At 40.7% G+C, this 24,467-nt stretch overlaps 1 protein-coding gene and 1 long non-coding RNA gene across 3 annotated transcripts in view; one reads left to right on the top strand and one right to left on the bottom strand.

Moving 5' to 3' along the window:
* LOC308521471 overlaps positions 1–24,467 on the top strand; it is a 78,611-nt gene that overhangs the window by 34,604 nt on the left and 19,540 nt on the right. For both annotated transcript variants that reach the window (XR_013996181.1, XR_013996182.1), the window contains one exon: positions 23,641–23,763. This is a non-coding gene — a long non-coding RNA (uncharacterized lncRNA). The remainder of the gene's footprint in view (positions 1–23,640; positions 23,764–24,467) is intronic.
* The window catches only part of ECT2L (epithelial cell transforming 2 like), a gene marked incomplete at its 5' end in the record, with an annotated part of 60,677 nt that overhangs the window by 33,920 nt on the left and 2,290 nt on the right, over positions 1–24,467 (bottom strand). Inside the window, 5 exons of the mRNA XM_081094562.1 lie at positions 2,358–2,526; positions 4,201–4,339; positions 5,502–5,670; positions 6,503–6,755; positions 12,118–12,280. Coding sequence (XP_080950688.1) covers positions 2,358–2,526; positions 4,201–4,339; positions 5,502–5,670; positions 6,503–6,755; positions 12,118–12,280 — 893 coding nt within the window. The remainder of the gene's footprint in view (positions 1–2,357; positions 2,527–4,200; positions 4,340–5,501; positions 5,671–6,502; positions 6,756–12,117; positions 12,281–24,467) is intronic.

Here is a 24,467-nt window from a genome sequence, read left to right on the forward strand (position 1 = left end):
AAAGAAAACAAAGAAAAGCAGAGTTTGGAAACTTTTCTCACCTGGAGAACAAACAAAGCTGAGATCAGGAAACCCCACCAGCCTCTTATGCTCCGTAGGAGGTGAACCAACTACCACAGTGTAAACTTGCACTTGCTACTTCTCCACCATTTAGAGAGGAGCCACCATGTAATTAATCATAAATTTAAATGCCAAATAGCATCTGTGCTCTACTGTTGGGGCATAAAAGTTTAATGTGGAACACAACTTGCTTCAGGCACAGGTAAACTAAACAAGAAAAGCCAAAAATAAGGTGAAACTGATCCAAAAGCAGTTAGTTTTTGCTAATAATACAATTCAGTGAAACTATTCCAAGTTGTTGAGTTCCAGCGCAGAGATGGCAGTTTGATGGGTGATTCAGGGACTCACTCTGCCATCTAGTGAGATCCCTGCCAGCTGGATCCTTGGCCATCTCCTTCCCTCATCCCACAGAGATGGAAGATTCCAAGTTAGCAAAACTTAAAACAATTCTATTTTAGGTATAAGCAAGGAAGGATGCGAGTTATAGTATGAGGAAGAATAGAAACTAAAAGTTTATTTCTAAAACATTTATCATCTCCTTCCCCCCCAAAAAAGGTAACCATTAAAGTTTTTAAAAGATGGCCCATAACAAGTTAATGCTATCAGCCAATCCTTTCCTTTGTGGCATAGCCATTGGAAGTATAATGAATGCTGTGAGTGCACACCAATGTATAGGTCTTGGTTATTTGCTATTTGAAAAATTTTGTTCAAGTGATATAATCAACAGAGTAAAAGGTACCTTAAAAAATGGAAGAAAATATTTGCAAGTTATATATCTGATAAGGGGTTAATATTCAGACTATTTAAGAATGCCTACAACTCAATAACAAAAAAATCAAAGAACCAAATTAAAAAATGGGCAAAGGCTTAAATAGACATTTCTCTAAAGAACTTATACAAATGATCAACAAGCATATGAAAAGATGCTCAACATCATCAGAGAAATGCAAATCAAAGCCACAATAGATATTATCTCATACCCATTAGGATGGCTACTATGAAAAAAACAAACACACACAGAAAATAACAAGTGTTGGTAAGGATGTAAAGAAATTCAAACCCTTGTGCACTGTTGATGGGATTGTAAAGTGGTGTAGCCACTATGAAAAACAGCATAATGTTTTTTCAAAAAATTAAACTACCATATATCCACCAATTTCACTTCTGGGTATATATAAAGGAATTAAAAACAGGATCTCTAAGATATATTTGTGTACTTATATTCTTTTTTAAAAATATATTTTATTGATTTTTTTACAGAGCAGAAGTGAGAAGGATAGAGACATTGATCAGCTGCCTTCTGCACACCCCCTACTGGGGATGTGCCCGCAACCACGGTACATGCCCTTGACTGGAATCAAACCTGGGACCTTTGAGTCTGCAGGCCAATGCTCTATCCACTGAGCCAAACCGGTCAGGGCTTTTTTTTAAAAAAATATATATTTTATTGATTTTCTACAGGGAGGAAGGGAGAGGGATAGAGAGTTAGAAACATCGATGAAAGAGAAACATCGATCAGCTGCCTTCTGCCCACCCCCTAATGGGGATGTGCCCACAACCACGGTACATGCCCTTGACCAGAATCAAACCTGGGACACTTCAGTCTGCAGGCCGACGCTCTATCCACTGAGCCAAACCGGTTAGGGCTGTATTTATATTCTTAACAGGACTATTCACTATAGCCAAGAGGTGGAAGCAACCCAAGCATTCATTAATGAATGAATGAACCACATGTGGTTATGGGTACAGTAGAATGTTATTCAGCCTTAAAAAATAAAAAAGGAAGAAAATCGTGTTACATGCTATAATATGGGTGAACCTTGAAGACATTATGTTAAATGAAATAGCCAGTCACAAAAAGTAACTGTATGATTCTAGTTATATGAGATATCTAAAATAGTCACACTCGTAGGAACAGGAAGTTGGATAGTAATGCCTAGGGGCTCAGGGGAGGGGGAAAAGGGAGTTGTTGTTTAATGGTGTAATGGTAATGGTTAATTTAACCTGTCACTTTCCCCAGAAATTTGGTCCAGCATTAATCTGGGTGTGTTTGTGAGGGTGATTTGGGGTGACATTAACATCTGAATAGATAGACCGAGTAAAGCAGATTCCCTAGTGTGGGTGGGCCTCATGAAATCAGTGGAAGGCCTGAATAGAACTCCTGCCTGATTTCTCTGAGCTGGGTTATCAACCTTCTTAACAAATTGGAATTTCAATGGTACTCTGAAGGTCATACACTGACTGGGACAAATACCACAACAGTGTAAAGTGGGTTGTTCTTTCCAACCCCATATTACCTTGGAGTAAATTGATTTCCCTGCTATCTCCATCGGTGAATATTCCCATGCTCTGTGCCTTTTGCCTACCCAGGGCTTTATCTGTGAGATACAGCAGGCTCTCCAAGGTCATGCCACTGTGTTCGTACACCACAGAAATGACACCTGCCTTAACACTGTCCACCACCATCTAGAAAATAAAACCGAAGCTGTAGGAACCAAAGCCCATTACCTTAGACTATTGCTAATGAAAGGAATTTAATGAATTTGTAATCTGTGATTTGTAAAGACTTTTTTTTCAGAAATTATGGAAAGAGAACGATATGCTTTCTCCTTCACTGGAATTTTTAAAAATTATTTCTTTTCTAATTATAAGAGGAGAAAATTATATACATTTGTAGCGCCAGCACTTAGAGATAAATTCTATTAAGTTATTTTCTTCCACTTAGACACAGAGACATATATACAACTTTTAAAAAATAATAAAATTGAGATCATTCAATTTTGCAACAGACTTCTTAGATTTTTTTTTCTCCTAAGTTATGAACTTTTTAAAAAATAGAAAGAGAGGAAGGGAGTGAGATAGAGAGATAGAAACATCGAAGAGTGAGAATTATTGATTGGCTGCCTCCTGCACGCCCCCTACTGGGGATCAAGCAGGTAACCTGGGCATGTGCCCTGACGATGTATCGAATGGTGACCTCTTGGTTCCTGGGTCAACGCTCAACCAGTGAGCAACACTGGCCAGGCTGAATTTTTAAATTATAAATATTTTCTATTTAAATAAAAATTTAAAACACTGTTCCTTGAATTCAACAAGTAAACTTTTCATTGTGATAAAGTTTTATTAGGAGCAGACAGGTCAAAAAGTAATTGAAGTCATTGATTTTTCTTTCTCAAACCTCATGCCACTTTCTAGAGGTCACAGTTCAACAGAATAGAGAATTACCACATGGTTACACCCTATTTTTTACCTAACCCCCCTTTATATTGATAATCAAATAAGTAATTATGACAGTCTTTTATAGAGAAGACAAATAGGAGAATGGACTTACTTCATACCTGCTTATTCACCCATACCCTGTCACCAATTATCCTCTGTGCACGCAGCATGATGCACTTCTAAACAATTAGGGAAACTATCTGTGGCCCATGTGGAGATCAAAACTCTGACCTTGCTTCCATGTGGACATGCTAAGTGAGCCACTGTGAATGACCAAGGTCAACTCCTAGATGCCCAGAGATAGAAGTGATTTCATATCTTGAAAACAAACATTTTGTTGTAAATAGAAATTTTATTGGAAAACTTTAAGTAGGTCAATGGATATAACCTACTAAATGTTATCGCTTACATATGCCCTGCGTGTATATTCATGTATATGTGTACTTCCTTTATTTTTCTTATTCATATTAAAATTAAAATATATAACTTCATTATAGAAAGAGCATATTTAATTTAATGACACCCTCATTAAATAGATCGAAAAATAGGATTTCTGTCATTATTTTTTTGAGAGATAGTGGGTACGTGATATTATCAAATTCCTTGGTATTCCAAAGAAGTTTTAAAATAATCTGTAATAACCTTGCTCTTTTGTGGTTTAAGTGCAACAAATTCAATTCAATAAGAATTTATTGGATACCTGCTGGTTAGGCCTTTTAAAAAATAATTTTAATTTATGGTTATCTTTACTGCTTCTCATTTTTAAAACTGTCTTGGGCCTGTAAATTTCCACTTAGATCATACCAATTTTCTTTTAGATGAATCATTTTCACACACATGGTGGCCAAAAGATTGCCATACAATTTCTAATGTCAGTGAAAAAACTTGATTCCGGAAAGGACTGGCCTTCTAGCCCTATACCTCATGCGCAGGAATCCGAGATGATATTAATATGAAGTGTGTCTGGAAAGCATGCGAAGGGCTGTCATCATTTTTTAAAACTCCACGCCAATTTTTCTTCGATAATGAAGGGTAGGAATGTCTTCCAAAAACATGACTTCTGTAGGGGGGAAGAGGAAATAAATGAAGTTCTCATTTTCTCTCTCTTTAAAAAAAAATTTTTTTTAATGTTTATTGATTTCTAGAGAGAGGAAGGGCAAGAGAGAAACATTGCATGCGCCTGTCCGGGGTTGAGTCCGCAAGCCTAGGTATGTGCCCCGCCGGGGAATCAGACCGGCCATCCCTTGGTGTGGGAATGACGCTCCAACCAACTGAGCCACCCTGGCAGGGCTCATGTTCTCTTCATTTGACTTTGATAATATGTCGTCTGTGGTCATCAGTTATATTGTACACAAGGCAAGTGGCCTCAGCACTTCCGTTTCTCCCTGTAGTTTGGGGACAGAAGCAAATGGGTCTCCTGGGCAGGTTGGGGCCAAAGCGGCTCTCTAGGCCTCCCTCCCTCCATCTGTGGGATGCCAGAAAGTTCTCTTGCAGCTTAGCTTTCGTGGGGCTCTGAACATGAAGGTAGTGGCTTACTTAGGGGTTCAAGACTACATTTTTGAAAAGGGGCAGCAGGGAGATTTTATATTTCCTCGGTCATCCAGGCCTCACGGTTTTCTGAGTGACAACTCCATTCTCTCCACTCACTCCCACCCCCACATTACCACTGGGATATGCTTAAGCCCTAAACACACTTCTGCAAAAAAAGGATATTTCTGCTCAATAACTTTATATGGAAAATATACTATATCCACCATACAGCCTTTTTATAGAAAGCTTGCTAAAGACCATTGTTATATATTACTCTCTTCAGAAAGCATGCTAAAGACCACTGTTACCCTAGCCTATTTGGCTCAGTGAATAGAGCATCAGCCCTCGGACTGAATGGTCCTGGGTTCAAATCCAGTCAGAGGCATGTACCTGAGTTGCAGGCTCGATCCCCGGCCCCCATCAGGGCGTGTGCTGGAGGCAACCAATTGATGTGTTTCTCTAGTATCAATGTTTCTCTCTGTGTCTCTCTCCCCCTCCCTTCCACTCTCTCTAAAAATCAACAGGAAAATATCCTGAGGTGAGGATTAACAACAACAAAAAAGACAACTGTTCTTGCTATATCAAAGGTTAAGAGCCATATAATGGCGAGAGATCCTGCATGTTAGCTAGATTATTCTAGAACTGGTATCAGGGGATGGTCCTGAGCCTTCAGTAGATGGAGGTTTGCTTACCGCTTGGGCAAAGCTTCTAAGGAAGCCAAAACAAGCTGTTTCTCCAAAGCTTCATGTAATCCCACTCGGTCCCTCACAGTCTGGGGGAGACGTGGTTGGCATCGGGATTTGAACAATCTAGAGCAGCGTGTTCCGCTCACCCAGGGGGGTCGGGCTCGGAATAACTCCTCTGAAAAACAAACAGCAGCCGGCTTGGCTGTTGACTGCACGCTTCTCCCAGCCAAGGCTCCATAGATAAAGGCATCAAAAATAAAGCTGTCCCAGGGCAGTATTCCAAACGACAATCATTATAGCCACTTTCATGGACTCTGTTTGGATTTCTTATCCTGTCAGCACTGTGGCTGCAAGTTCCCAGTCATTTGAGGTCAAGAAACAAAGCTCAGAAAACAAGCAACTCTTTTCTTGTGGAAGCCAGTTAATTTATAGGCTTCCCGTCCATTTCTGTCCTTCTTCTGGGCTTCAAGTAATTTCCCGTTTGTTATAATCTCACAGAGGGCGATTCAGTAAAAAGACAAAAACAAAATGGGAGAACTCAAGTCAGCCTTGTCAATTAACTTTACACACAAATCAGTAGGCTTAGCTGGACATGTGTCTTGTCCCAGCTCCCTTTCCACTTAAAAAAAAAAAAAAGCCATTCTTCCTATTTTCATTCCCTTTCATTTCTCCTCCCTTTTCACCAATCCCAATTCTTCTGCACTGTTCTGAACCTATTTGTTTGCTTTTGCCTGTGTTTGTACTTCTCTCTCCTCCTTATCTTTGGTCTTATAAGTAAAAGAAAAACTAGGACAGCAATGGAGGTATGACAATTGACCTTATATAATTCATCTGAAATCCCTTTTGCTTATCCATTATCTTGAAATAGACAGTGAAGAAAAAAAGAGCTTGTTCTGAACATACTTCAGAGGATGCCATCCACATGCTGTTCCTCTGGGAAGTTGTATGAAAACCCATTGGTTTCTACAGCACTTGGTTAGGATGTGAAGTTTTTAAACGCTACTCACTCTTACGCAGTGCAATTTCCCCCCAAATTATTTTCCGTAGGCACTTTTCTCTGTGTCTCTCCTGTAGCTCCTCGTCGTCTGTTTTGGGTTCATTCAGGGTCCCATAAACAGCAGCGGCTTCCCTAGGTGTCAGCCAGTCTAAGTTGCACACACACGCGATGTAATGGTGCTTCCAAGCACCGTACTCATGATCCGTTGGCGTATAGGGCAGAAACCATCCCAGCTTGATGCATTTGGGCATCCATATGCAGTCCTTCGGAGAAAGATGAGTTGTGAGTTTTTTAAAGGTCAGTTTCCTAGTTATAATGCTTTTAGGTACACAAATAATGTTTTTTAATACTTTCAGATTTCTAGTGCAGTTGATTTGCCATCTAATCTTGATGCCGAGAAATAACATTCATTTCTCCATAGCAAAACTATCCTTTGGTTATGTATGAATATATGTATTAGTCATTTCGGTCTATACATCCAGTGCCCCATAGCATTTGGTTACTTTAAGCCTAGATTCTGGGACTTCTGCTTCTAGCAATGATGTAGTTGTTTGTTTCAGACCAATCCTCCCAGAGAGAACAACTTTGATTGAACCATATGATATTGCCCATATGCGACCAGTTTTGATATATAAAAACAGTGGATTTCATGTGGTTGAATCTAATTAAATATCTTGACAAAATATTATACAACGATTATTTGAAGTCATCGTAGAGCTACCAGGGCAATAAGGACTGTGAGCCCCGACACAGGGATCAGGGAATCCAGAGAAGCCTGATCCTGGGCATCACTCTCACAGCAGGGAGTCAGACAGCTCCAAAGTGAAGTTCAGGCTGACAAGCTGAGCAGAAAGCCACAAGTGAACGACTTAGAAGCTGTGAAGACTTCTAGGCATTTTCACAGGGAGGAGAGGAAACAAATTAAAATTTAGGGCTCATTAAGGGGAGGGACCCTGGTAACCACACCAGGCTTTCAGTTGAGATCCTTTTCAGCAAGGACGATGAGGAATTGGGAAAACTATCACCAGGACTGAAGCTAGCTTTGAAACAGCTCATTCTCTGATTGGATTTCAGGGATCTATTCCTAACCAAACCAAATGTCAGAGCCAAAAGCAAATTCTTTCTGGAGGAAGATAACATCATCCAGAGACTCAAATGATCACATTAACTACTTATACTCAGTATGTGGTATTCAATCAAAAATAGCAGGCCACCAAAAAGACAATTATTCATTTCTTCTTTTGTCTTTGAGTAAATAGAAAGAGACCCTCAGGAGATCCAGATGTTGTAATTATCAGATATAAACTTTTTAAAAAAAATAACCTATACTTAATATGTCTAAGAAATGAAATGGCTAGGTAGAAAATTTTGGCAAGATAATCAAATCAACATTCTAGAACTGAAAAATATAACTAAAATTTAGAACTCGATGGACCAGTTTAAGAGCAAATTAGAATCCAGTTCAAGAGGTAATTAGTCAACTAAATGACAGGCCAGAAGAAAAGTCCAGACTGAAACAATGACAGTCAATGGAAGGAAAAGACATATGAGAAAATGGAAACTTATGGGATATGGTGAGTCAGTCTAAGATAAGTATTGGAATCCCACAAGGAAAAGAGATAAAATGGGGCAGAAGCAATATCTAAAGAGATAGCATCTGAGAACTTTGCAAAATAGATAAAGAGCATTAAATCTCAGATTCAAAAATCACTGCAAAACACAAAACAGGATAAATGTACAAACACACACACATGCACACATATACAAACTCTAGGTACATTATGATAAAATTACACAAAACAAAAGAGAGAAAAAACATATAGCAACTAGAGAAAATAGAAATATTACCTTTAAAGGAACAGCTATAAAACTTCCTACACCTCAAAAAATAGTTGTAGAAGCCAGAGAACAATGGAAAAATATCAAATACTATAAACAATTAACTGCCAACCTAGAGTTCAAATTTCCAGTGACACTAGCCTTTAGTTATGAAGGTGAAAAGAGACATTTTAAAAATAAAAACTAAAAGAATTTGTCATCAGCATGTTGCATGAAACGCAATATTAAAGAGAATTCAGAAGGAAAATGATCCCAAATGGAAACTCAGATGTAGGAAGGTATGAAGAGCAACAACAAAAAAAGTAAATATGTTGTTACTTATAAATATTGACTATATAAAAAATATATATTGACTATATAAAATAATACTACTAAGGGGGTTAGGGGTTGGTGAAAAAGGTGAAGGGATTAAGAAGTACAAATTGGTAGTTACAGAATAGACACAGAGATGTAAATTACAGCATAAGGAATATAGTCAATAATAACTTTGCATGGTGCCAGGTGGATACTAGAATTACAGGGGGGGCCACTCTGTAAAGTGCATGATTGTCTAACCACTATGCTATACACCTGTAACTGATACTGAATAATATTGAATGTATCTGTAATTGAAAAATAATAATTAAAAAATAATTGTAATAAAGTCATGTGAGATTAACATATATATTTAAGTGTTTGTATCTTTTACATATGTTGGCTGTTTGGCTGATGGCTGTTTGCAGGCTGGCCACAGCCACTTCAGGGTGGGGGTCTCCCCTGGGGTGTCTGGCCAGTCTGAGTGAGGGGCTGAGGGCCGTTTTCAGGCTGGCTAAGCCCCCCAGCGGGGACCCTCACCCCATGAGGGTGTGGCCAGCCTGGGTGAGGGGTTGATGGCTGTTTGCAGGCTGGCCACAACCCCCAGCCACCCAAGCTCCCAGTGGAGGCTGGCTGGAAGCAGGTATCTGTGGTTTATTTGTCTTCTATAATTGAAACTTTGTTGCTATGAGCGAAGGCCACAGCTGGCTCATGGCAGGCAGGAAGCTTGGCTTCCTCCATCTCCCGAGCAACCAAGCCTCCTGCTTGTTCCAGCTCTGTAGCTGCAAACCACCATCTTGGCTGGGTTAATTTGCATATAGTCGCTCTGATTAGCTGGTGGGCATGGCTTAGGGCATAGCAAAGGTACGGTCAATTAACATCTTTGTCTTTTATATTGTAGATTATAGATGGCATTAGAATATCTGACAACAAAAGCATAGAAACCAAGGGGGACGAGAGGGATGGAGTTAAAGGATTCTAAGCTCTTTGCCTTATCTCATAAGTGGTGAAATAATAATCCTAGCATGCACGCTGTAATCGCTAGGGCAGCCATGAAAGAACTTCTGAAGAATTCATAATTAACAATAAAAATAAATAAATATTTAAGTACTCCAAAAGAAGACAAGGAGAAAAATGAAATACAAAACACATGGAACAAACAAAAAATAAATAGTAAAATGGTAGAGTTGGGCCCAAATATATCAGTATTTACATAAATGTAAACAGACCAAATTACCCCAGCTAAAAGTCAAAGACTGCTAAATGTTAAAAAACAACCACCACCACCATATTCTGCTTATACGACATATTTTTTAAACATAAGGACATAGAAAGGTTGAAAATAGAAAGAGAACAATATACCATGCAAACACTAAGCCTGGGCTTTTTTGTAGCAATAAAAAAGTCCACAGTTGGCTCTTGCATGTGGCCCCATCACAGACAGTGAGGTGTCCTCTGGGATCAGAATCTCCCATAAGCCACCCTGGTAAGTGTGTACAGGTTCTAGAAATAAGTTATTGACTTGTTTTTAAAGTATGTCCCCATCACATTTTATTAAGCCTTTTAAAAAGAAATGAAGGGACAAATATGTCAGAGGCAGGCTTATCTTCTTTACAGATATTAGCCAAAGAGAGCTCAGTTGAAATTGTGAATTACCATGGATAAAATAATCCTATATAATAAAACCCCAATATGCTAAGTGTCCAGTTGTTCAGTCAGCCACTCAACCAATCAAAGCATACTATGCTAATGATATGCTAAGGCCACTCAACCGCTCACTATGATGTGCACTGACCACCAGGGGGCAGATGCTCCAACTGATAGGTTAGCTTGCTGCTGGGGTCCAGCCGATCAGGACTGAGTGAGATGGGCCAGATATGCCCTGGAGCCCTCCTACAGTCTCTTCCTGGCTAGCCAACCTCTCGCATATCTTGCCAGCTCCGAACGTGCACCAGTGGGGTCCCTTGGCCTGGCCTGCACCCTCTTGCAATCCGGGACCCCTCAGGGGATATTGGAGAGCCGGTTTAAGCCGAATCCCACAGGTCAGGCTGAGGGGCCCCACTGGTGCATGAATTCGTGCACCAGGCCTCTAGTCTATAATAATAAAACTGTAATATGCAAATTGACCAAACAGCCAAATAGCAGAACAACCACCTGGACTGACCACGCTATGATACCCACTGACGCCAGGCCAGCCAAGGTGGGTATGATGTGATTGGTTGGGGGGCCCTGCCATCACCCCATGATCACCCCGTAGAGCAGTGGTTCTCAACCTGTGGGTCGCGACCCCTTTGGCAGTCGAATGACCCTTTTACAGGGGTCGCCTAAGACCATCCTGCATATCAGATATTTACATTACAATTCATAACAGTAGCAAAATTACAGTTATAAAGTAGCAACGAAAATAATTTTATGGTTGGGTCACAACATGAGGAACTGTATTTAAAGGGCCAGAAGGTTGAGAACCACTGCTGTAGAGGGAGGCCCAGGCCACCGGCTGGCAGGGCGATCAATGGAGGGGCTCCACAATTGCCCCAAAGAGGGGGGCCCAGGCCACCAACCAGCGGGCTGTGGCAGGTGGGTGGGGCCTCCCTCTGCGGGGTGTGATCCATTGCGGAGCCCCTGCCAGGTGGGCAGGACCTCTCTCTTTGGGGGCCCACTGTGGAACCCCACAATCGATCACCCCAAAGAGGGAGGCCCAGGCTACCTGGTGGGTGGCACTGAGGCGGGTGGGCAGGGCCTCCCTTTGTGGGAAGATCAATCGCGAGGCTCCCGGACTGCGAGAGGGCGCAGGCTGGGCTAAGGGAGCACCATCCCCCGTGCACGAATTTCATGCATCAGGCCTCTAGTCTATACTAATAAAAGGTTAATTTGCTAATTAGACTGGACATCCTTCCAGACATCCTTCCGGACAAAGCCACGGTGGCGAGGGCTGAGGCAGAGGCAGTTAGGGGTGACCAGGCCAGCAGGGGAGGGCAGTTAGGGGTGACCAGGCCAGCAGAGGAGGGCAGTTAGGGGCAACCAGGCAGACAGGCAGGTGAGCAGTTTGGAGCCAGTGGTCCCAGATTGTGAGAGGGATGTCATTCAAACTGGCCATCGGACATTCCCTGAGGGATCCTGGAATGGAAAGTGTTCAGGCCTGGCTGAGGGAGCCCCCCTCCCTGCACAAATTCCGTGCATCAGGCCTCTAGTATTATATAAAAACCAAAGCTTAAATAATTTTTAGGAAAGAATGGACATTTTTAGCCAAGGTAAAATATTTTCTAAATAATTGAGTACTTAAAAATATTATAATTACATGAATTATTAGAATAATGTATATCTGTTACTTACAAAATAAAGTAATATACTTATCCCTGTTTTTTTCCTTAAGGATAAGTTAGGTATGGTTCAGATACCCCTGTTTATCTCTGGGAAGAAAGTTATCCCAGTAGCCTCATTACAGATGACTGTTGTATTTGAACCCTAGCTAGGAAGTAACAAGTAGTAAACCTGTTCAGTTAAAAACTTCCAGGGCCAGCTGACTTGTGCAGCTGCACACAAATCTTTTGGACTCAGAAAGGAAAAGATGTAGAGAGAAATGAAGCGTGGTAACACTGTGGAGAAATCCACTTTGGACACTTTCATCCTTTCTGAAAACTGGTCATGAACAAACCTAAGAAGAAAGATACAGAAATTTAGTTCAGAACACTAATATCCATGAACTGTACAAAACAAAACATCTATTTAAATTGTTGAACTTATGAGTATAAAATTATTGAAACTTTTTTTATAATACCCTTTAATGTTTGTAGGATTTATAGCAATACCCCCTTTTTTAGTCCTGACATTGGATAATTTATGTTTTCTCTCTTTATTTCTTTGTTACTCAGTTTGTCAACTTAGTTACTTTTTTAAAAAAAAAAAACAGCTTTTGTTTTCATAGATTTTTTAAATTGTTCATTTTCTATTTTATTTATTTTTACTATTCATTATTCTTTTCCTTTTACTTGCTTTGGGTAAAAATTGCTATTTTTTCTAATATTTTTTAATGTAATACTGTTTATTTAACTTCAAAAAATATTTTGGTATTCTAAGTATATAAAAGTTAAAAAAAAAATTCCAAATTGTGTTTAGTACAGAAGGTTCTTGAACTTTCATTGATGCAGTGAGTCTTCACTTTGCTGAAAATAAAAAATTATACAGTTTAAGAACAGTTTAAAACTACCACACTTAATTAAAAAAGACCCAAACTCTTCTCACGCCAGCTGACCCCCCTTTTCCAGAGCTAAGAATAGCAGAGTGTTATGTCACTATGAACAAAAACAGGACAACCTGAAGCTAAATGGATGCCCACTGCAGTGTCCATGGTCCACTCTTCACAGCACCTTGCCCACAGCCTCGATGCCAAGCAAAAAGCATCAAGAGCTTGTCTCGGTTGTTTTGTTCTTTTTACAAACTATAGATATAGATAACTCAGAACTTCTAGCCAATAACCAAATAGTTAACACCACCTTACAGATTAAAAAAAAAGAAAATGCCAGAAACATCTTTAAATGTCTTCTCACATCAACTGCAAAGTGCACGGAGTGAGGAGAACACGAGAGCCTTTTCATTTAAAAATGTTTGGAAATATGTACAACTTTGATATAGTTCAGATGCTGGGAGCCGGTCCATCCTTGCTGTTTCAAAGGACCTGGCATATATGGCATACTGTTCTTAAAATGTTTGCTCACCTTCTTGGCACTATGTGTTTTAACCAAGGTCTCTGAGAAAGGTTGTTTCCCCAAGTAGGGATTTTCCCCTGAAGTTAGGGAAGGAATAAAACCTCTTAACTAAGTGCCAGGTGGGTAATTAATCACTTTAACTACAAACAATCATGCTTAAGCTACATAATCTTTACTCCCTGGAATGGAGATAAGAAACGCCCTAACCTTTGGAATAAAGATTGATAGGATTGGAATCAACTGGTATAAATACAATTGTAACAAGACAGAATTTAGAAGACAGAACCTACACACAGAACTTAGAAGACAGAACCTACACAGAACCTAGAGACAGAAGAACTTCGCTGGAGAGAACATGGCAAAAGATCCTGGACTGAACCTGACTACAGAAATTGGCAAGAGAACCTGACTAGAACCTGGTGACTGAACCTGGCTGGAGAACCTGGACAGAACCTGGCTGGAGAACCTAGCGAGGGAACATGACTACAGAACCTGGCTGGAGAACCTGGAGAACCTAGCAAGAGAACATGGACACAGAACCTGGCTGGAGATCCTAAGCAGAACCTCTCTGGAGATCCAGACCAGAACTTGGCTGGAGATCCTGGCTGGAGATCCTGGCTAGGCTGCTGATCAACTGAACGCTTCTCCGTGTCATTCCTTCTTCGCCAACTCCGTCCACACCTTTGGGAACCCCTGGACCTGCTGGGGTTGGACCCCGGCATTCAGACACCCAGGGCCACTTCATGTAAACCACTGACAATTTCTAGGGCACTTTAAGAGACTACATATGATCATGATCCAATTGTGTAATTAATCCTAATGTGGGCAACAGACACCTCTCAAATAGAGCTGTGTCAGTTATGGCGCTCCCCTACTCTAAGGTATTCACAATGAGACAGATACACAGCTTTTTAAAATTCTTCCTCCTCCTCCTCCTCCTCCTCCTCCTCCTCCTCCTCCTCCTCCTCCTCCTCCTCCTCCTCATTTCCCCACTTCCATGTTATTTTAAAATAACTCCAAGACATCATATTTTATCAGTAAACATTTCAGTGTGCATACTAAACAATGAGAACATTAAAAAATATATTATCTAATACTATCATCATACCTAAAGAAATTCAATAATTTCTTAATGTGACATCTATAAAGAAAACTTTTTTATATGACATCCATCAAGAAAACTTCTTACACTGCATTTCAAGCTGCCTCAGCACAGCTCTTGAATAAAGACAAAATCTAAGGCCCTATTAAAGTGATCATCTTGGGGCTATAGAGGCCAAAGAGACATTCAACAGCCCATGAAAAATGCATTGCTGGCCCTGCAGCCACCAACTGTATAAAAACAAATAACAAAAATGACTGTCCTTTTTGGATATTAGCATAAACATCTGCCACAGTCCCAAGCTACCAGAGGATGGTCATCTTGAATAAGAATCTCTAGAATAAGAAAGTTTGGGAGCAATCCAGGTACCAGTAAATCAAACTCTTCTCTGGAACTTCTCATCTCCTCCAAACTTCAAGGAATTACAGGCATTTGTGACCAGTCTCACAGATGATTGGAAACTTTGACAATAAGAATCTACCAGAAATCATTTCCCTCAGGCCATTGAGACTAGAACTTTTTCTCTCTTCTAAGGGGCTACTGCTGCCCTGTTACTGGATCCTAAAGGACAGATGCAAGAAAAGTCATGATTCTGAACAGATCTCATTCTCCTGTGGGTCTTCTTTGACCTACATTCCCATAGAGTGGGTCAAGCCTCAGAAATTTTCCAAGTGAAATGAAAATGGCACCTCCAGTTAGGGACAAAAAGACCTTAGCTACATTCATGAACAAGTTGCTGAACATCCACTAGACCCAGAGAGAGTCTTGACCAGGAATTTACCCAAACTGCTGGCTTAGCTAGAGCCTCATCTACAAGTCGTGAGAGGAGGGCAAATTCTACCTTGCAACAGAACACCAGCTCACACATGTAGAGGAATTAGGTTAGAAAAATCACCACTTGGTAGCTATCATAGTAATAAATGCTTCAGATAAGAATCACCAATGGATGCAGCAAACAAGTTTGATGAGAAACAGGATATTTGCATGAATTCAAATATTTTTAATTCATTTCAAAGTAATCACTCCAATACTTTTTACTTATTAATGAATCAGTACAAAATACTTCATAATTAGTCATCTTTACTCCAATACTTTTTACTTATTAATGAATCAGTACAAAATACTTCATAATTAGTCATCTTTTTTTAATATATTTTGATTTTTTTACAGAGAGGAAGAGAGTGGGATAGAGAGTTAGAAACATCGATGAGAGAGAGACATCAAGCAGCTGCCTCCTGCACACTCCCTACTGGGGATGTGCCCGCAACCAAGATACATGCCCTTGACCAGAATCGAACCTGGGACCCTTGAGTCCGCAGGCTGATGCTCTATCCACTGAGCCAAACCGGTTAGGGCCATAATTAGTCATCTTAACCAAGCAGTAAAGTCAACATCATGATCAATGGGACACATGGACATGGCTGGCCCCCCATGTGATCCACTGAGAACACAGCATCACGTCTGTGTTCTTCCTGCCCAGAACGTAATACCTGGATGTGATCTTGAGGAAATGTCAGCCAACCACCAACTGAAGGTCATTCAACAAAGTAGCACATCTGCTCTTCAAGTGTCAAGAGAAAACAAGGAAACACTGAGAAATTGAAAGTGGCTATAGAGACATAAAAATTAAATACAATCGGTGACTGTGGATTGGATTCTGGAATGAGAAGGAAAGGATAATTTATAAGGGACATTGTTGGAAAAATCAGGAATATTGAACGGAGTCTGTGAGTTGGATGGTAGTGCTCAATAAATGCTGATGTCCTGGTATTAGAGGATGTACTTGGTTTTTCAGCCGACTGTCCTTGCTTTTTTAGGACTTACTGAAAGGCATAGGGTTAGTGGGGCAACATGTTTACAATCTACTCTCAAATGATTTGGAATAATATGGCAAAAAATGTTAACAATTGAGGAATCCAGATGGACAGTGTAAATAAATTATTTATACCGTTTTTGCAACTTTTCTGTAAGTTTAAAGTTATTGCAAAACAAAAAGGACTTTTTTTAAAAAAGAAAAGAGGCTGCCTGTTTTAGTTCCAAGGTGTAATGATTGCCTATTATTGTGTGTGTTTCTATTCCCCTGGCTCTATTTTAAGGCCCAGCTCTCTTGATTCCTGCCCATGCAGCTTTGTCACAACCTGAGACAAAACAAAGTGGCTTTAAAATGAACCTGTTGGCATGTCAGTCTGGGGAAAGCACGTGTGTGTGTGTGTGTGTGTGTGCGCGCGTGTGCGCACGCACATGTGTCCCTGTGTGCTCATGTATGCATGTACGCGTGATGTAAGCAGGAGGGCAAAGAATGGAGTGGTGCATGTCCTGCAGCATATAGTGTCTGCAGACAGAAATTTCCCTTGGGGAATCTTCTCAGTATTTTTTTAAAATATATTTTATTGATTATTTACAGAGAGGAAGGGAGAGGGATAGAGAGTTAGAAACATCGATGAGAGAGGAAAACATCGATCAGCTGCCTCCTGCACACGCCCTCTTGGATATGTGCCCACAACCAAGGTACATGCCCTTGGCCGGAATCAAACCTGGGACCCTTGAGTCCGCAGGCCAACGTTCTATCCACTGAGCCAAACCGGTTAGGGCTCTTCTCAGTATTGATAGAGATTAACATTCAAGTTGAATGAGACTATGCCAACACCAAGAACAGTTAACCCCAATGGATCACTGATCTAACTCATCACTGTCTGAGGCAGGCTTCTCAGTCATTTCACTGGCTTTTGACAGACAATTTGCTCTCATTTGGAATTACAAAACACATCAATAAAATAAGGTGCAAAGCAGGAATGTCTTCAGCCTCCTTTTCAAAGAGGGGACTCAGTATCTCTGGAGTTTTTATTCCCATCCCCTTCGCACCCCACTGCTTCTACTGATTCATACCAGCAGAGCAAAAGGGAAGAATTGAATTACTTTTTAAAGAAAAACCCCAATTATACATGTTTTATAGATGTTTCCTAGTCTGTGCCTACAAGGACACATTAAAGCATAATGAATGAATCCTAAGCAAGAAGGAAAGAAAATGCTTCAGTCACATTTAAGAAATCAGTGCATGAGCAGCAGAACGGGCGAGTTTGCAGTAATGACACCGTGGCTAGTTGCATTTTAGTTAGTGTTGCAAAGGAATAAATCTGTGAAGAGAAAGGAGACAATGAACAAAATGTGCTTTGCTCATTTATTGTGACAAGGAAAGCTTCTTTTAAATAATTCATGCTAATGTTTTGCAGTGTGCTACTGAATGTACAATGTGTACTTTGCAAAAATAACAAGGCTTAGTAATATGGGACTTGAATTCTCTGCTCTTTTCTGATACGAAGTGGAAAGAAGCTGTCAAAACTGTGATGAAAGTGACTGGGGAAGAGCTTGGGGAGGTGGCCTAGAGGGGGGCAAGTGGGTTTGGTAGAGGTACCCGTTTCCTAGTTGCCAAGGTAGCACCTCTTGAGTCTTGTCTGGTGGCTTTACAAACACTCTATGGCAGTGATGGCGAACCTATGGCACGTGTGTCAGAGATGACACGCGAACTCATTTTTTTGGTTGATTTTTCTTTGTTAAATGGCATTTAAACATATAAAATAAATATCAAAAAAATAAATCTTTGTTTTACTATGGTTGCAAAATATCAAAAAATTTCTATATGTGACACGGCATCAGAGTTAAGTTAGGGTTTTTCAAAATGCTGACACGCCGAGCTCAAAAGGTTCGCCATCACTGCTCTATGGGATGGTAAGAGTGTGTATGAGATGGGTTTCCGTGTGCATTCCAGTGATACATAGAATAATGACTGGGATTGGGGTACAAAGGAAATGAAGAACCAAGTGCTAAAGTCTTCAGCGATTAAGAGAGCAACCATAAGTTTGTTCTTTGTATCTTAGTCTGTTTCTGTTTGTTGGTTTTATTTTTTTTAGATTCCACATATAAATGAAATCATATAGTATTTGTCTTTCTCTGTCTGACTTATTTCAATTAGCTTAATACTCTCTAGGTTCATCCATGTTGTTGCAAATGGCAGTATTTCATTCCTTTATATTGCTGAGTAATACTCCATTGTATATATGTACCGCCGCTTTATTTATCTATTCATCTATTGATGGACAAATAGGTTGCATCCATATCTTATTTTAAAAAATTTTAGAGAATTTTAAATAATTCTGCATTGAATATAGGGGTGTGTATATCTTTTCAAATTAGTGTTTTTGTTTTTATTCAGATAAATACCCAGAAGTGAAATTGCTGGGTTGTAAGGAGTATTTATTAAATGGATAAAAGTGCTTTTATTATCTGGCAGTACAATTCTTGCTCATTTTTTTTATATTCAAATTTTTCTTAACTATGTCCATTTCTTTTCTGGATTAGTTTTAGAATAAGTTTCTCAAGGTTCATAAGGAAATTCTATTGGGGGATTTTTACTGAGATTTAATTAAACTTGAAGATTAACTTAGAGAAAATTGGCATCTTTAAACATAGTATCCAGGATTATTTCTTATTACCCTTTACTACTAATTTATAATTTCCTGATTAATGGCCTTGCACTTATCTTTTTAGTTGTATACAACACAGATAGGGAAGCAGAGCAGGGAGAAGGGAGAGAAAGAAGGAGGAGGCACGGGGGGGGGGCGGAAGGAAAAACAGACACACAGAGAGAAAGAGATCTAGTAACATCATTTGATTCCAAGAATCTAGCCCAGCCCAAAGCTAGACCAACCTTTTTTTTTTTTTTAATTGATTTCAGAGAGAGGAAGGAGAGGGAGAGAGTGATAGAAACATCAATAATGAGAGAGAACCATCGATCAGCTGCCTCCTGCACACCCCCTACTGGGGATCGAGCCTGAAACCTGGGCCTGTGCCCTGACCGGAAATCAAACCTCCTGGTTCATGGGTCAATACTCAACCACTGGGCCAGGCAGCTAGACCAATCTTAAGTCAATAAATTCACATTTATTTTTAAGCTGGTTTGAATTCCATTTCTGCTGTTTGCACCTGAAAGCATTCTGACTATGAAATAAAAGAATAGAGCCCTGGCCAGTTTGGCTCAGTGGATAAAGCATCAGCCTGTGGACTAAGGGGTCCCAGGTTCGATTCCAGTCAAGGGCATGTACCTTGGTTGCAGGCACATCCCCAGTAGGGAGTGTGCAGAGGCAGCTGATCAATGTTTCTCTCTCATTGATGTTTCTAACTCTCTATCCCTCTCCCTTCCTCTCTGTAAAAAATCAATGAAATATATTTTTTTAAAAGAATAATAGAGAGAGTAGGAGGAGTGATGGCATACGTCACTGAACATTCACTGTGCGCCATGGCAGGCCACTTCTGCTTCTGAGACTTGCTAGGCCATGCAGGTCTCCCGGGCTGCCACTTCTAACCTGATTCTGCTGCGACCCTCCTGGACATTTCTTAAAGAGATTCTTAAATACAGAGCACAAATAGTCTCTTAAAACCTTGTTTCCATTTCCCCTGATTATCTGTGAATTTGACTCCTCTTGCACAGAGGTTAAGAGGACACTGGGTGGAGCTGAAAGCTAATATCATGTACTTTATAAATGGCTGGTCGTACTATCTGGGCTGCTGCGTTTGGGAAGCTGTGCAACGAACTTCGACAGGTGCCATTCACACAGATGACAGTGTGGAATAGCAGCCCGTGGAGTTGTGTGGCAGGAGCCCCTTAGGTCGTATTGTTGTGCACAATTCCTTTGGATTGCTCTATAGAGGTCTGGAATTAATTAAATAATGAAAAGTTTTGAATGAAGCAAAGTATTAGTAATCGCCTCTATTCAAAAACTTGGCATATCTTAAAAAATGTTTCCTCCTACAAATTATCAAATGAAAAATATTTTTTTCTGATCACCTTTTGATTATTGTTGTAATGGGTGTGTTTTAAACATCTTCATTCATTCGATAAGCATTTATTGAATGGCTACTCTGAAGCTGGTATTGCTCTAAGTGCTAGGGACAGAAAGAGTCACCAGAAGAAGTTCTTACATTCCATGGACATGTAGACAGGAAATAAACCAGCAAGCACTGTATATAGCATAATGCCAGGTGGTGCTTAGTCTACAAAGATAAGTGAAACATTAATAAGTAGAGACATCATTTACCCAATAGGAAGTGAGAACGTCAATGCACAGGTTTGCCATCTGCTCTCCTTCTGTCCCCATTCCCACCCAATTAAACAGCTTAGGGTTTTTAATTGGGTTTCTCCTTTTTTTCTTTTAAACTCAGGGGTTTTCTTTCTTAACTTTATCCACCCCTAAAAACCACCCCAACAATGAATGTTAATCCATACAGCAAGCTTGTCAAACTCAAAGGCTAACATGGGCCAAATAAACGAGGCATGCGGCCCACAGGCCGTGAGTTTGACATGCTTGACATACAGTATTCCATACAATTGCCTATGACCATCTGGTCTATATCAAAGGACAGGAACATGTCCGGACTACGAGCTGAGGGGAGGGAAGAGTCAAGATGACTCTAATTTCAAGACTGTGTTTGATAGTCAGAAACCCATTGTGTCTCTTAATACTCTCCTCTCCTCTCCACTGCCTCCTCACATAAATATCCTCTCTAACGGGTGTGCAGTAACTCAGTGATGTAGCTGTTCTGTATTCAAAATTAACCTAGAAGTACATTGTCTCTGAAAAATTTATATACAAGACTCCCTCACAACTGAGTTATGCATCCTGCATTGAGCCCTCCCAGGGGTGTTTGGAAGAGGGGCGGGTGTACTGAAGTGGGAGGTGATGCGGGTGGGGGGGGGGGGTGCTCTCTCATCTGTATGTTGGTTGGTGGGTGTTCTGCCCTGCAACCCCATTTCCAGTGGCTCCGAGGGAAACCAATAATTAGAGCCCGTCACTGATCATTATCCCTCTCTCCCCTGAGACACACACACCCACAGAAATTCCATCCATCTCTGGGGAATGAATTTGCATGAATGTGGCCGCACCCACCAGGGAAAGCGACAAGTTTGAGCAGCTCCAGAGAGGCCTTCGCGTGGGGCGTTCCCTGGTACTGAGCAGAGGCAATTTGGAACCGGTCTCACCAGTGTGGCTAGGAGACCGAAGCAAACTTCTCCTAGGGTTCTCCGAGTGTGACAGCCATAGCAGCCCCGTTTCCTTTAAGGAGTGGCAGGAGGGGTCAGCCCAGTCAAGCGGCAGGGGGACGACATCACTGGAAACCATGAGACACGTGGCCATATAAGCATAATGTACTGGGGAAATGCCGTGGTAGAGGTTTGTAAAAATTGCTGGTGGTGAAAAACGAGCAGGGAAGGCTTCCCGGGAGAGGTGACATTTAAGTCGAGGTGAGAGGGAGAATCTCTGCCAAGGGGGTAATTTCAGAAGCTGAACCTTTGAAAAATGTCTTATCTATCATAAACTCCATTTAAGAAATCTTCTTAAATCATAACAATACGGAATATTTATTAGGAAAAAAAATATTAGATGTTTGACTACATCTCATAGAGATTAAGAAGAAGCTTTTAAAGGAAACTTTTAAAGGTGATAGCATGTTTCTGACCAATACTGCATATCTTGTTTAAGCGTTATAGCTGTAACTGCCTGAATTAAAAACAATATTATGCATAACCTACGGACACAGACAATAGTGTGAGGAAGGTCTGGGATGGGGTGGGGCTGAGTGAAGGGAGGCAAAAGGCGGGAGGGAAATGGGGAACATCTGTAATACTGTCAACAATTAAAAAATCTTATTCAGGAATTGCAAAACACCTAAAGCTTGGCTTCTCTGCCTTGATAACAAGGTAATTTGAATAACTATAGCTTGGCTTATTTATAAAAAATGCTAAATCCTCCTGTTTATTCACAGGCTTATTCACAGTTACCAAGGAACAAGGACTAGAGGAATAAATGTGATTCAAAAGAAATGTTTAATAGTTAAAAGTCAATTGTCCTGCCACCATTTGACCCAGCAATTCCATTCCTAGGTATATACCTCAAAGAAATAAACACATCCATATAGAAAAACTTGTACACTAATGTTTATAGCAGCATTATTCGCAGTAGCCAAAATGCATAAACAACCCAAATGTCCATCAGCTGATGAGTGGGTAAATAAAATATAGCATATCAATACAATGGAATATTATTTGGCAATAAAAAGGAAAGAAGTGCTGATATATGATACAAGATGGGTGAATGGTAAGAATATTGTAATACTTGAAAGTAGCAGTCACAAAGTGTATGATCCCATTTATATGAAAAGCCCAGAAAAGACAAATTTATAGAAACAGAAAGTAGATTAGTGGTTTCCCAGTGCTGGGAGGTAGGGATAAGGAGTGACTGCTAATGGGTATGGGGTTTCTTTTTGGGGTGACGGAAACATTCTAAACTTCGGTTGTGGTAATGGTTGCACAACTCCGAACTTACTAAAACCGTTGGCCTATACCCTTTAAGTAGATACATTTTGTTGTATGTGAATTATCTCTCAATAAAGATGCTTCAAAGAAAGGTGATTGATCTTACTTTAATCTAAAAAATAAAATAAGTTGGGCTTTTAAGATTTAATTAAAATTTAGCACCACTCAGATTGGATAACACTATGAACCCATGGGATCTGCAGATGCTGGTAGGAGAGAAGGAATGGCTAGCTGAAAGAAATGGGGAGGAGGTGGTACAAGAAAGATTGAATCCAGACTTTGGGGAGTGAACTGACTGATGTTAAACAAGAAAAGCCACCACTACCAATTAAAGATGGATTCAGGATGCCAAATATAGAGACCAGAAATTGACATACAACTTCCCCTAAAATCAGCAGCCCAGAGTATGTAATAACAGATTTGTGGAATGATGAAATACAAACAGCGCCCTGCAGAAACACAGCTGCTAGGAAACAAAGAAAAGTAATCTACCTGAATAGATTAGTCCCATACCCTTGTCCCATAGAAAGAAGAATTCAGGTACTAGACAAAGGATGCAATTTCCAGTGACAAAATGTCAGCCAGAATGTTAATAAGCCTCAAAATATACCAGAAGTTCTCTAGTGACCTCTAGTGGTTACAACAAAAATTGCTTGGTCTATGATACATGAGACTACACCACAAAGCAATATGGATATGGGGATAGGCCTATAATTTTCTTATCTTGAGAGCTGTCAAGCTGGAGTAGAAGCAAACCTGGCCAATGACTGCCATAAAAAGTTCCCTTCCCTGACTTTTCAGCACTGACTGGAGAGCTGTTTCTCTGTGGCTTGTTTTTGCAGCTTCTTTAAACACAACCAAGAAGGTGTCTGTCTGTCTCCAGTGACTCAGTGGCTTCATAAGGGACAGTCGATGAACAATCCACTATGTGCCCAGGATGCAGGAGAAAGCTGGCAACGGAGCAGGTGAGCGAGTGGGTAGGAGAGAGGAAATGGCTGAGCGTAATAGATGGGCAGGAAAAAGTGCGAGAAAAAGTGGGGGGCGGGTACTGCAAACTGGAAAAGCCAATTTGGTCTTGCGCAAGTCTCCAGTGCTTTTCAGTGGCTACCTGAGGGGTTCAGAGTCCCCCCAGCCTTCCCACCGGGTGGTAGGGAAAGCTACTCACACCGAGTGATGCTATACTTAGAGGCTTACGAAGCAAACCTGGGTGAATAAGCCCAAGCCGGCCTCTCCTGTAGGCTGAAGTCCCAGCGCTCTGTCCTTTGGGTGAAAGGTTCACTCGGATGAGAAAGGACGAGAAGCAGTTCACATTCCAGAAACAAGTCTGTCATCACCCTCGTGATTGACCTCAGACTCCCAGAAATCCCCAGACTGATAAGGCTGTTTGTTTGGGGATGAAACCCGAGAAACCATCCTTTCTCTACCAGCTACCAGCGGGGCTGGATTCTTCAACCATGTCCAAGCACACTGCAGGGCTCTCTAGAATATTCGGGTCTGTCCCACATCTTCAATTTCACCAGAGACACTCCATTCCTAACACTCATCTGGCAAGTTAACCAGCCGCTAGTTGCTCTGATAATAACTAATGCCAGATATTTGCTACGTTAATTAGTAAGACATTTGGTAATGACTGAGACAGTACAAAGTTAGCTAACTACCTCCCGAGTAT

Source organism: Myotis nattereri (genome assembly GCF_964212035.1).
Source record: "Myotis nattereri genome assembly, chromosome: 6".
Classification (NCBI taxonomy): Eukaryota; Metazoa; Chordata; class Mammalia; order Chiroptera; family Vespertilionidae; genus Myotis; species Myotis nattereri.